Source organism: Homalodisca vitripennis, chromosome X (genome assembly GCF_021130785.1).
Source record: "Homalodisca vitripennis isolate AUS2020 chromosome X, UT_GWSS_2.1, whole genome shotgun sequence".
Lineage (NCBI taxonomy): Eukaryota > Metazoa > Arthropoda > Insecta > Hemiptera > Cicadellidae > Homalodisca > Homalodisca vitripennis.
Window position 1 is genome coordinate 61,713,007 of NC_060215.1, and position 13,546 is coordinate 61,726,552.

At 32.7% G+C, this 13,546-nt stretch overlaps 1 protein-coding gene across 1 annotated transcript in view; it reads left to right on the top strand.

The window, feature by feature from the left end:
- The first annotated feature begins 415 nt into the window (after window positions 1–415).
- LOC124369060 (nuclear receptor subfamily 2 group C member 1-like) overlaps window positions 416–13,546 on the top strand; it is a 29,934-nt gene continuing 16,803 nt past the window's right edge. The window contains exons 1-5 of the mRNA XM_046826769.1: window positions 416–617; window positions 7,371–7,533; window positions 8,975–9,154; window positions 9,732–9,926; window positions 11,516–11,685. Of these exons, the coding sequence (XP_046682725.1) occupies window positions 7,374–7,533; window positions 8,975–9,154; window positions 9,732–9,926; window positions 11,516–11,685 (705 nt within the window). The 5' untranslated portion in view covers window positions 416–617; window positions 7,371–7,373. The remainder of the gene's footprint in view (window positions 618–7,370; window positions 7,534–8,974; window positions 9,155–9,731; window positions 9,927–11,515; window positions 11,686–13,546) is intronic.

Sequence of the window (13,546 nt, forward strand, 5' to 3'; positions counted from 1 at the left end):
TTGCACATACTACAAACATTCAACTAATCTCTCAGTTTCTTTGCTCATTCTTGACCTTCCTCCAATAAGAGTTTATCATATACTTGTAATTGGTTAATATGTGAGCATAAAAAATTCTTTCGATCTTTGAAACTGCCTCCCTTAAAGATGGTTCTGCAGGAAAATTAAACCCCCATTACTCTAATATGGAGTTCCTGCTACTTTTCGAAAACTCTAGAAAATTAAAAGGTTCTGCTATATAAGATTACAATATCTTTTCTACTGTATGATTCTGCTCAAAACGAATATCACATGGTTGTTATGTATTAAATCCTTACTACTGTTTTGCGCAGCGAAATGATTAAAACTTAGTTTTGCTGAAACAGGTAAAAACACATTTTTTCGGAGAGACTCTTTGCCCTGTCCTGACCCCCGACCCTGTGTGATGTGACGTGTGACAAATGTAGGAGTAAAGTTGTATTGAGAGTGTTGCTAGTTGCAAAGTTGTTTTTGTTACAATGTTTAGTTGAAATCTAATTCAATGAATGTCTTTAATATAAATACTGTCTGTTTAAGGATTTTGTTAAACACACTGTCAACTTATTCTTTATTCTGGAGAAAGAGCAACTAGGAGCCAGGTAAAAAATCCACAACATAACCTAATTTAATATGTAGGGTCTTATGGCTAAAAATCTAATTACATATAATTCCTTTATATATGTAAACATTATTATTTTTTCAAAAATATTGTAGGTAGGCTAGTAAATTTTCACTGATATTTTGCCACATTTTATAAATTTTAAATTGTATTTCATGTCTTGTAATATTAACACTCATTTAGTTTAACAACTAGGCCTATAGGCCTAGATAAAAATTTGAAAACTAACAAAAAATATACTTGGTTAGACCCAACCAATATTTGAAGTTTTAATAGATGGTTGCCAATAAATCCATAGTTAACTTTATGGTAGTTCTTTATGTCACTGAAGGACAGGAGTGATACAGAAAACAAACAATGCTAGGTGCCTATTTGCCCTGCTATTTGTGATAGTTTGCGGATATTCACCAAGCTAGGTTATTGTTCAAATGATAGTTGTCAGGTACCTACTTACCTACGCTCATAAGTTGTAACATTAGAAGAAATATCATGTGGTTGTGATAAATAACATGGCTGCAAAGAGTTACAACCTTGTGGAAGTAGTGTTCATAAAATTCTTTTGACATCTCTGATTTGAAACCTAAATCTGCTGATCAGCTGTTATAGGCTAGACCTGAAACAGTAAGTTCGTGTGCCTGATGATTAGGTCTAGGAAGCCCAATTTTGCTTGTCTGTCTTTAATCAAACATTGCATGCTCAGAAAGCAATGTTTTTTACCCCGTTATCACTGCAAAGAAGGTACTACGAACTTTCATTTAAATAAATAATTGTACTATGCATGTGCAAGTTTAAAAAAATCCAGATGTCGTATTGTGTTAGTCATTTTTCAATATTAGGTCTGGGTAGAATATTAGAGCCCATATCCCTTTAATTTGGTAATATTGTAAATTAACAGTTTTGTTGTGATTTGCTGTTGAGTCTTGGCCAATTATATGCTAAATGAAATGCTCATACATTATACAACTATAATGGCTATTCTCTCAGACATTAGTTTAGACATTCCAAGTGAAAAGCATAATTTATTCATTACCATGAGTAGTTTTGGGCTTGTTACTAAATTGAGTTGTTGGGTTTTCCTTTTTTTCATTTTGTAAATTATGATGAATTTAGTATTTTATTTTATCTCTTAGTTTGTTTTTGAAAGAGCCTTGCCTATTACATTTTGAAGGAAAGACAGACAAATATGTTCTTAATTAGTATAATTTTTTCACCAGTACATAGGCTTTTGTTAGGATTGTTCACTACAGTATTCTTCACAAAATGGCCTGACTTAAAATTCTGCTATTTGAAAAAAAAATTCTAAACCCCATAAAAACAATTGTTCAAAGTTCAATAACACATTTTATCATTACTTTTATGCTGAGTACTGATGATACTTGTATCCGAGGGAGAATGGACCACAATTCGGTTATGCTGGTTGGAACTGTCCGTTTAGGAGGGAAATGAGTTTAGTACTGGCTAAATTAAATCACCCTATTAAAGTTTATATAATTGTTCCACACTATAAAAACATTTTTCTATTAAAAATGATTTCAGCTCATTCTTAAATTTTGTGCTGCATTTTATTGTTCTCTGATTATATGCTAGAGCTTTAAATACTTAAAAGCCATGTAAGATTGGGGTTTTCCTAAAGAAAGGAAGCCTATGTTGGATGGCATATCTGAGATAATTATGCACTGTTAAAATATTATAAACTTGTTAACTTATCAGCTACGGTACGTGTTTTTTTTTCCTCTAATTGTTAGCTTTAGGCTAATAGGCTTCGGGAAATCCTAATATTAAATGTTCATCACTATGAGAGTGGGGTGGAACAAGCTCAACATTGGCCTTCTAATGGCCTTCTTTTCCACATTGAAATTTGCTTTGAGATTTGAAGCTGACCACCCCTCATGGGTAATTGAGTAAGGATAATTGACGTATGATTCAAATAAAAGGTGGTAGACAATTTTTATCAATTGAGTGTTTTTAAGTTTTGAGATATTGCCTATAATTTTGACCAGTTGTGCACTCCAGACCAACATCCAAAATCATGCTAAGCTGAGTTCACAGCAACTATCTCAATGTCACAAATGCGTAGACCAGAAGTCCAAGAATTTTTTAGTCTTTTTTTAGATGTGACCAAATGCGACCATGCTTTTTGTTTTTAGGGTTAAATTTTAAGTAATTTTCTGTAAAAAATTGGGCTGTCATTTGCTTTGTTGATGAAGTCCAATTCAAGGGCTCAATGTGCCTGGTAACAAGAGTGCTAGTGCCATTGGCTAACGTAAAAAGGTTTTTCATTTGTTTGTTCTTAGTTATGTTTACAGTATATAAACCAAATCAATTGGATCAATCTAGGTTCTGAAAGAACAGATTTAATTTTGAATTTTTTCGTGTTTTGAATCTCAACTACTTGATATTCATTGATCAAGTATGAAGTTAACCAAGCAATGGCTGGATGTTGAAAACATAGTGTCAAAAGTTTCTTGATTAAATTGTCCACATTAATACAGCCTAAGGCCTTACATAGGTCAGTAAAACAGCTGAAAACTGTACCACCAACCTTGATTGCATCATTTCAGTCATTGAAAAAATCTGTGAATGCCAATATGGTTGATTTGGATCTCCTTAAGCCATACTACCCGTCCATTATGAGTTTATTCTTGTCTAAGTCAACTAACATGAATGATTATATTAAACAATAATTTCAGATATTAGACAAATCACCCTACTTTTAAAATGATGCCACCTTGGACACATCCGGAAAGCGCAGCTACGGAGGATGAATATATGTTCAAAACTCCATTAGGGGTTTAAGTCAATTCATTTGGACAGAATCTGATGACTTTCAAGCAGATTCCTTTTGGTGGATTTTTTTTATGGTGGATTAAATTTCATTACAAGTTTTCTTAATATTTTGTTGTCAATTTGTCTGAAAAAGTCCAATTTAGTATTTGATTTATTGCAGGATGGTGACTTATATTTTGGTTAATTTTAACTTTTTAAAGATTTGGTCAGCAATATTTATAAAATAATTGTTACAAAATTAACTGATATCCTTTGTTTTTTAGTCTACTTAACATTCATATTTATTCTATACAGCAGGCTGTTATGAAACCTCGACTAAATTTTACTCTATAATAACAATATTAAACCTGGAATACTACACTATTATTTTTGGTCATATATTATTGGAGAAGTCTCATTTTAACGATTTAATTTACATGCATCTAAATGGTTTCTAATTTTTCTTCTAAAGTGGATACTTATTGAATATTTACAAAATGAAGTACAACATGTTATATCTTTAAAGTGAGACATCTCCGATATTCTAAAACAAAAATTAAGGATATAAACTGTTTGAAGTTTAACATTGTTCGTATGTTGCTAAAGTTAAAATGGCCACTAGTACTACTGCTCTTAATCTGTGTGTCTCCAAAGCTCTTGTGTAACTTTATTTATTTTAGTTAACTTTTCTCTTTAAAAAATTAAATATTAAAACATAAAATACAAGTTCAAATGTATTGTGTCAAATGTTTTTAAAATAATAATTTATCAATTATGGTTTTCTTTAACACATTTATTTCAAGGGGCATGTTGTGGTGTAGTGATATATACAACCCCCTGTATATATGTGTGTGTGGTTATATATGGTATGATTTGTTTATTTCAACCTAGATTGGATTCTAGTTATGTACTAGGTTAGTTATTTACCTGAGGAAGAGATCAGATTGCAGATCTTAAAACGTAGTGTTACGTATTTTTGTATCACTGAACAATGGCAAATGTCTGGAAAAAATTCTGTTTGCTTCTCAATCCTTCCATCACGAAAAATCAACTTCAAACATAGGATAAATTGAAGTTCCAAAAAGGCTTCTTGTTTCTTTTTAATGCCCAATGTATTATTAAAATATTTCTAATCTTGATTTCTTAAATTAGGTTTTAATTCTACTTTCATTCAATCAGCATTCCCCAACCGTACTAGTTTTGTAGATATTTTATATTGAGGCCCACTAACAGATAATGCTAGTAATTAAAAACATACACATGCATGTGCATAGTGTGTGAGCCATACTCTTGCTTTCACTCATTATTCCATTCCCCTAAACGTCACAAAGTTGGCGATGGATTTAAAACGGTTTATTCCACCAAAAACTGAATTAGTGAACTCACTTTACAAGTGGTGGGATTTTTAATTGCAGTGTGAATATTAACTAGTCACAGTGAGAAAAATAGGAGGGATACAGACTGCTTGCTCTCACAGCTTAATGTGTTCTGAGTGTAGGAATCTTTTTATTCCAAGATGGAAGATGGTGACTCTAGCCCCGCCCTCTGCTAGGCTAGTCTTAAATGTCTGTTACTATCTGGACAACCCTCATATTAGGTGTAAAACAGGACATGTTGGGTCACCGACTACAAACATCAGTTAGATTTCTACTGTAGTTTATAAGATTGCTATATTGAATCGTACAGGCACTAAATCATGGGCTTCTGAAAGCCTCTAGGATATACCTTTTATACTAACTCTGAAACACTATGATCCCGGTCTCTGGTCGCTCACAGCATCTGGAATCTTGTTGCCACTAGTATCTCTCAGCCTTTAGGAGCTTGTGGACCCTTGCAGGACCTGGCCTCTAGGAGCTTCTGACCTCTGACAGCTCTTGATCTTTGGCACACCTTGGCCTCAGGTTGTACCCTCTCAACCTCTGAAAGTTTCACGGGGTTCAGTTTGGGTTCATACTCTTCTTTCTATTAACTAACGACCTGCCGACTCACCTACTAGGTCATCTCAGTCATGTATGACGACACTGCCATGACACTTGTAGAAAAAACTAATGAGCATCTGACAATCAATACAGAAGAAGCATTTGCTGTGGTCAAATACGAATACAGTAGTATTGTATTCCAAACAACTTAATCCAAAATTACGAAAAACTTGCAAATGGCTTTTACCACCAAAGGGAAAAATGAAGATGTTTAAATATCTTATTTTAATAAAAAATCCACAAAACCTTAGTCTTAATTGACTTTAGACTTACATAGAAACCGCAAGTTGATCAGTTATGTAAGATCTGTACAGGAAACTTTTTAATTCCTATTCTTAAGCAAGTAAGCATGTCGGAATCAACTAGAACTGTCTACTTTGCCTTATCTCAATCCTATTTAAGTTACTGAATAATTTTCAGAGAATAATCTACTACACATCCTCAGCAAATTCTCTGTTCGAAAACAGCTCCACTGAAGGTTATTTGTTTGAAATATATTTTTAGCCAAAACTCAAAAACTTAGTGGTTTTTAGTCCAGCAGAGGATGTCCCTAGTTTAGGTTAAAATGGATGTAAATGCAAGTGAAATACTTATGTGGTGGGTGTTTGGTCACTAAATAGACTGCATTGTGAAAATGAAGTTTAAAAAACTTATATGGGTTCCAAACATACAGTATAAACGTTGTAACACTTTGAGGTGTCACACTCAAAGAGAATTTCAATTATTTTATTAAAAATGTTTTGTACATTGTAAATATATTATGCAAAGTGGAAATGTACAATTACAATTTACTAACATTAAATAAGTTCACTTCATATTACGAATTATTTATTATGTCACAATAAAACTAATTGCCTAATCAGAAAAAAATAGAATGTGGTACCATTTGTGACCTTTTGAATTTTGACTGATAGCAAAAGATGAAATTGTGTGTGTGTGCGCTTGAGTGGGCTTGCAGTTCATAACCTATACAAGCCACTGAAAGAAAGTAATGCCATAACTTTGTGTGGATGGTACACAATAATACCTATTCAGGGTGTAACAAAAAGGTTGAGCTGGCTATGTATTTTCAAATTTTCTATGATTCTAAGCTAAAAATGAAGAATAACTTTTTTCCTACTTCCAATTCGTTTAGCCCCTAGCCGCCAGTTTGTATATTTTTATTAACAAATTGTTATATCTAAAAAACTAGTAAAGCTAAAGAAACCAAATTTGGCACCTAGGTTTGAATAGGTAAGGGGAAAATAAAAAAAGTAATTGTTTTATTTTCTTTAATATTAACAAAATGGCATCTGTTGAAAATGTTTAAAGACAAACAAAAAATCCAGTATAGTGATAATAAATATACTAGACATCAACTGTTTTGAGAATTTTATTGCAATTCCAACACTACTAGTTTCAACAGAATCCGTCAAGGCATAAGAGAGCATAACCACTTTAAGGGTACGCTTGCATAAGCTGTGAGCAGGAAACATTTTGTCTTTTGATAGGTATTAACTGTTTTACATTGGTTATAAAAATTTTAAAAGGTACAAACTATTTTAAAATGTTTATAACAATTCTAACGGTACTTTTTTCATCAAAATCCATCAACGCCACTTTTAAGATACTCTTGTAGAAGCCAGGAGCAACAAACATTTGATAACTCAGCTATGACATGTTCGGTGCTCCTGGCTTCTACACCCTGTACACGTTATACCGTGTCTTTCTCTCACTCTGCATGTATATGGGAAACTTAAGAACTGAGATTGTTAAAATGTATGTGAATGTGAAGGAAACAGGATTTTTCCGGACATTTGCCATCGTTAAGTGAAACAAGAAAACAGTAACACTGTTTTAAAACACTGTTTTTAACAGTGTTACTGTTTTCTTGTTTCACTTAACGATGGCAAATGTCCGGAAAAATCCTGTTTCCTTCACAATCCTTCCATCGTCAAAAATAACCTTCAAACAAAGAATGTATGTGAATAATGTGTATTTGTACACAGGTGATGCCTAGCTTGCTGGATAAGATGGACCCATCTCATAATCCACTAGACATGTCATCTGCTCCAGTACAGGACAAGCTGCCCTCCTACAACTTCTCCTCCAGTACTCCCACTCTCTGCCTGGCCGTTGAGATCTGTGTTGTCTGCGGAGACAGAGCTTCAGGTAAATACCTTTCTTAGTGTACTAACACATATAGTCCATATGTACCGTCTGGATCAGATCTGGAACAGATTAGTAGTTACTCTAAAATACTGTTGCACCAGTATAGGATCAATGCTGACTCCATGGGCTAAGGGGACCACTTGGGTAAAAATATGAAAAATTAAAAAGAAAAATGTATTTTGATAGGTGAGAATTTTGCAGTAAGATGGCGCATAAATAGTAAATAGCCAACAACAATAAATGATCTAAAAGAATATTTAAATATTCATATGCATCCAGTTTTATATAGTAAAAGTTATGTTTTACTAATTTATTGACCTGCAGTAGGATGGCTAACCTGTATTTTTTGCTCTACTTTGTTGCAAACAAAAACAGCTGTTTTCTGCTAGTGTTTAATCTGTTAACAATAACAGACTGCTTCTTATTAAAAATTTGTGAAGGAAATCTTGTGGTGTAATTTCAGTTGTGATTTTGTTTAGTCTGGTTGAGTATATACTTCAAGATGGTGAAAAGTAAACGTCTTACCATGAAGAGGCAATTCTATAAATGTATGGAGGAAAAATACAAAAATGTTACAAGTGAAGTGAAAATGTAGAAATTGAACCTAGGCCTACTACCAGTATATCAACTTTTGAACATCCTAGACCTTAGTCTCAAGTCGGTCTTGGAGGTTGTGATCCTAGACCTACCAACTCGTCTTCAAAAACCAAAGTGACTCCTTCTTTATTGCTGTATGATCATATTTATTATCAGATTGTTGTCTGATACTGCCAGAGGGGTTCCTGTTTATTAGTTAGAACAGAATTAGAATTCATAATCTTTTCATAATGTGTTATGGTACTAATAAGATAATAGCAAAATAAATAAACATGTAAACAAACTGCATACAATCATACGTGATTTAAACATGTGACTTCTTTATTCATGTGTTGTATATCTAGTGTGGTGTACTCCTACCTTGTTTTGGAGGCATTGGAGTGCTCAACTTCAAGTGCTGTAAAATTATGAGTTATTTCACATTTGGTCATTCATTGTCATTCTGTGAGTAGGCTAACCTACTCATTTTAGTACAGCTGAGATGTGTTGGTTTATTTATCTTAGCTGTTTTTTTTAAAATAAGTTTGATTACATTCTGTTTTGGTTATTTTTTTCTCAGCGAATTAGAAGTATATTGGAAGATTATATCAGAAATAATGCAATGGCCATAACAATTTTGAATTATTCAAAACTATAGGTCTTAAATTTAAATGTTTAAAATATCCATATTCTATTGTATTTCAATACAAGTGAATTGTTTTGAAGGCTTACCACTTCTAGTAAACAATGAAGCTTAGCCAGGGTAGAAAACGTTACTGCTATTTTGGAATTGTCTTGGTCAGAGTAAAAAATCTGATCTGTTTGTCTTATTAAATCTAATTGGCTTTTTAAACATATGTTTTAGGTCGCCACTATGGAGCCATCAGTTGTGAAGGTTGCAAGGGGTTCTTTAAGAGATCAATCCGCAAACAACTCGGATATCAATGTCGAGGAACCAAGAACTGTGAAGTAACCAAACACCACAGGAATAGATGTCAGTATTGCCGTCTGCAGAAGTGTCTCACCATGGGGATGCGCAGTGATTGTAAGTAAACCTTAATATTTATATATATGTTTTGATATATCTGATCCCTTTTTAAAGCATTTAAATTAATATATCACCAAAAGAGATCACTGGCTTTTACAACTAAAAATTGTCATAAATCTTCCCTAGTGTTCTGTTACCAATAACTTTTACGCCTTTGAAATTTAAAATGAATGCAAATGTAAAACATAATAATCAGTCATGATTTCTATCAGACATAAATAAAATACAGTAATGCATGGTTTTTTTATACATTTATTTATGTAATGCATGGACTGATATGATGAAGTCATGATGGGCAGTTCTGTATAAATCAAAGTATATTTTTGTATTTAAATGTGTATAAGTGTTCACATGATGAAGGCTTTTTAGTCCTCAAACACCATGTGGCGGTAGTAATTGTGAGCTACCAATTCCAGTAGTTTAAGTATATTATAAGATTTAACCAATTTACTGTAAATGTTACAATACAGATAGTAATTAATAGTTTTAAATTTTTACTTTTATTAGTAAAAATGAGAACTTTTGAAATGAGAAGACTAATTTGCAAGTTTTGAGGTTTTTATTTTATTTTCAGCTGTGCAACATGAACGAAAGCCAATATCGGAAAAAAAAGAAGTAAACAATTTCATGTCTGGAGAAAATAATTTTGCTAGCTATTCAAACAATCCAATGAAAATTTTTATAAGGAAGGATCTGTGTTTGGAATCACAGCAATATGGACTACAATCTGCTCTTTATATGAGCCCTTTGCAGTACAGTATCAATACAGGTTAGTATTAAACCAGAATTATTGTAGAATATCTACATAATTTACATATCTACATATTTTAGTTGTTTCCACCTTAGATTAGGATAGTAAACAGACTGGGCAGCATGTGTATCAGTGTTCACTGCATGGATGGGGGCATGTTTGTGTTCCATAACTTTAGCGGCAGATAAAACTACGCTGAGGCTAGAACAAATTCTATTAATTATTATCCATAATACACACACTATTTCTAACCAAACAGTCTCCGTCTCATTTTCTAACCCCTATATGAAACGTTTTCACTGCATGCATGATTTAATTCTTGTAAGTCTTGTTTCAGAGCTCCCTTGACTGTACAGAACAAAACTTATTAAAGGTATCTAGATCAATATTAACGGATGTTGTTTTGTTGGCCATGTACCATATGGGTTTAAATTGAGAACTAGAATGTCAATTCATTGGTTCTTTTGTGATGATTTTGTCTTGTTTGCAGGATTGAGGTGAGATCTTTGAATCTGGTGAAGTAGATCTTCTATCTTGAGTAGGAAACAAAATTTCCTTTGAAGCCTCTACAAAATTTTTAAAATTGTGCATTCATTTCTCCTTCCACGTCTTTATCACAGTCTTGTGTTTGGTTAAATAACATTAGAAAAGTTGAGATCCATGGATTGATATTTTTGTTCTTTGATTTTTAGTAGACTGCAGTTCTCAAAAGAATTAGCTACTAGCTTTTCCATGCTATAGTTGACCATGCATCTCATATATTGCTTTCACAATCCCTGGTTTCTTGTGTGATAAGTTTGAAAACTTGTATGACTAAAGTCAACTTTGGTCGTTCCCTGTTCCGAATGGATTGAGAAGTGAACTGCTCTGGCTAGGAATACTCTTACTCGAATAGTGGGTAAGGTGAAATAGGAATCTATAAATTTAACAGAAGGAGAAAGGAAAAATTAGACGTACCGCATCACAAGCTTGCCATGTATTTGGAGACTGTTGTGAACGTGGTATAGAGCTGCCACAGAACGTATGGTTATATTATTAAACGTAATGATAATGTGGAACACAGGGATAGTGGGTTAATCGAATATTGGTCAGACTGTAGCATAAGAGTAATTGTTTGACAGAGACAGTTGTTGATGAGGAATACTGTACACATGGTATGGACTGCAAAATGAGCAACAACTGTATATAAATGACGAGGTGTAATTGATGAGTATAGTTCCTGTGCTTAATGGTTTACACATCACGAAGCACTTTGTATTCATTCCCTTTCTTGATTTTATAAACTCAATTCAGAAAGAAAGTTATAATCACAAAGCAAAAGGACATCATGCATATCATAAAATCATTTGTTAAAAATAATTTAATGTACTTTGAGTTTGTTTATGGTGCCTTTTTGGAGAATTAGTGTATACTTGAGCTGTTAGAGATTTTGAAAATCACTATTAGAGATTTTGAGAATCGCTATTAGAGATTTTTTAAATCACCTGAGCTTATCACACAACCCTACTACTGTATATCTGTCTTAGAGTAATACCCAAAGCTTTTTAGTTAAATTCTTGCTGATGTTGTAAAAACTGAAATTTGATTTAAAATGTTACTTTTGCCAGATGGGGACAGACAGACATCACCGAGCCTCAATAACATGTGGGATGATGATGATGGCTCATCAGATAGCTGTTCTCCAGACCCAGACATAGTGGACACATTGTGTCTGGCTCAGGATAAGACGGTTATTCACAGTGCCTTAGACACTGTCGCCAAAGTTGTTAGTGGAGAAGTAAGTACAAACAAAATAATAAATAGTAGTTAGTTCAGTGTCATAAAAAAATTGTAATAACCAACATACATTTTATGTTATACTTCAGAATCGAATAGTGAAATACAACACATTTTCAATAAATTATTACTTTATAATAATCATATAAAGCTATCTTATTTGTTACTATTAGTTCAGGGAACTTGTTATTCAACCAGGAAGCTCCATAATATTATTTCATATAGTAAAACTTTAAAATTGTTACTAGATATAAAGAAATAGTAACCCATTCAATATAAGTAATATTTTTGCTATTTTTGACTATTTGTTGGGCATGACTTCTAAAAGTATAAATAAACTTCACAGGCAATAACCAATGGGCATAATTTAGTATGCTGAAATTATGAGAAACTATTTATTTGCAAGTTTTAGGTGAGATAGAATTGAAAGATATTTGACTAATTTCAAAATAAATGTTCATGTAGTTTTGATAACATCTAAAGAACAGTTATATCAGGGTACCCATTTGACCGTGAAAACCTTAAGACCGTGATTAAGCCGTGTATTTAGTTAACGTCGAAAAATCTTTCATAAGACATTAATTTTTTTTACAAACTTCGAAAATCTCTACAACTTTCCAATAAATAAATGAACATTCTTCGTTGTAGACCTGGTACACACGAGCTTGTATTGGATCAAATGGACCGATTCACATGAGCGAACGCTAACTGGCCGATTACAATCGACTACAGCGTGCAGGCACTACGATTTTAAACAAACGCCACCACTATTAGGTCACAGCTGACAGTAGCGTGATCGCAGGTACTAGCCAGATATAGATTGTGAGCCCCAGCTACGTAGTAGTATATGTGGGTGCATTGGACGGTTCACATGGACGGGTTGCCAGTTGATCGCTGATACTCACGGATGCACTCTTCTTCAAATATGGGTACAAGGGAAAACTGTTTACATAAACAATTAAGAAAATCCAGCCGTCATATACACCACATTAGTATTATCTATTAATACCTTTTGACATGTATTTTAATTTCCAGTAAAATAACTGTTGGTTTTTATATTATATTTAGATAGGCATAATAATTTTAAATGTATTAAACTGTTAACACTAAAATGCAGAAAGTAAATAAATTTAATGTTTTCTGATATAGTGAATTAATTAAAACTCCTTGATTCAAGCAGATTCATTATCACATTCAAATGTGATGTATAAGAGTGAATGTTAATGGACATAAAATATTTACAGTATACAAACCAAAAAAGTGGAGTGTATAATTGATTATTCATTTTTTACGCCCCTCATAAATATTTTAATATTAACAACAATCAAAATTTGTATAGATGTAATTTAAATAGGATTATGAATCACATTGAATGACATTAATTTACTCTATTTAGGCAATTTTTAAAACAGTGTATTAAAATGTTTTGTTATTAGTTTACTTGTGTACATGTAATCTATGAATAAAGCAAGAAGTTTATATTTCAGTTATATGTGTGTTTTTTTATAGTGAACACAGTGAAATTGTATCGCATGAAATTAGTACCGAATTTAGGTGTACTTTTGACATGCTGGTACTTAGTGAAATAACCCATTATCAAATATGTAGTCCTATTTCTCCTCATTGTTTTTACTAGCCTACTTTCTCGATTACCTGGTAGGCCTACACTTTCATGTATTTCTTATAAGCCTTGCACAGTAATTGTGTTCTCACAATTGAATTCATCCCAAGCTGGTCCATATTGTTGTAGTTGTGAAGAATAAAGGATTTATGTTCAAAATTTTAAAAATCCCATTGCTCTATGGAGTATATGGTAATAGGTACAGTTGTATCTATTATTAGACAGAAAAATCAAATGATAA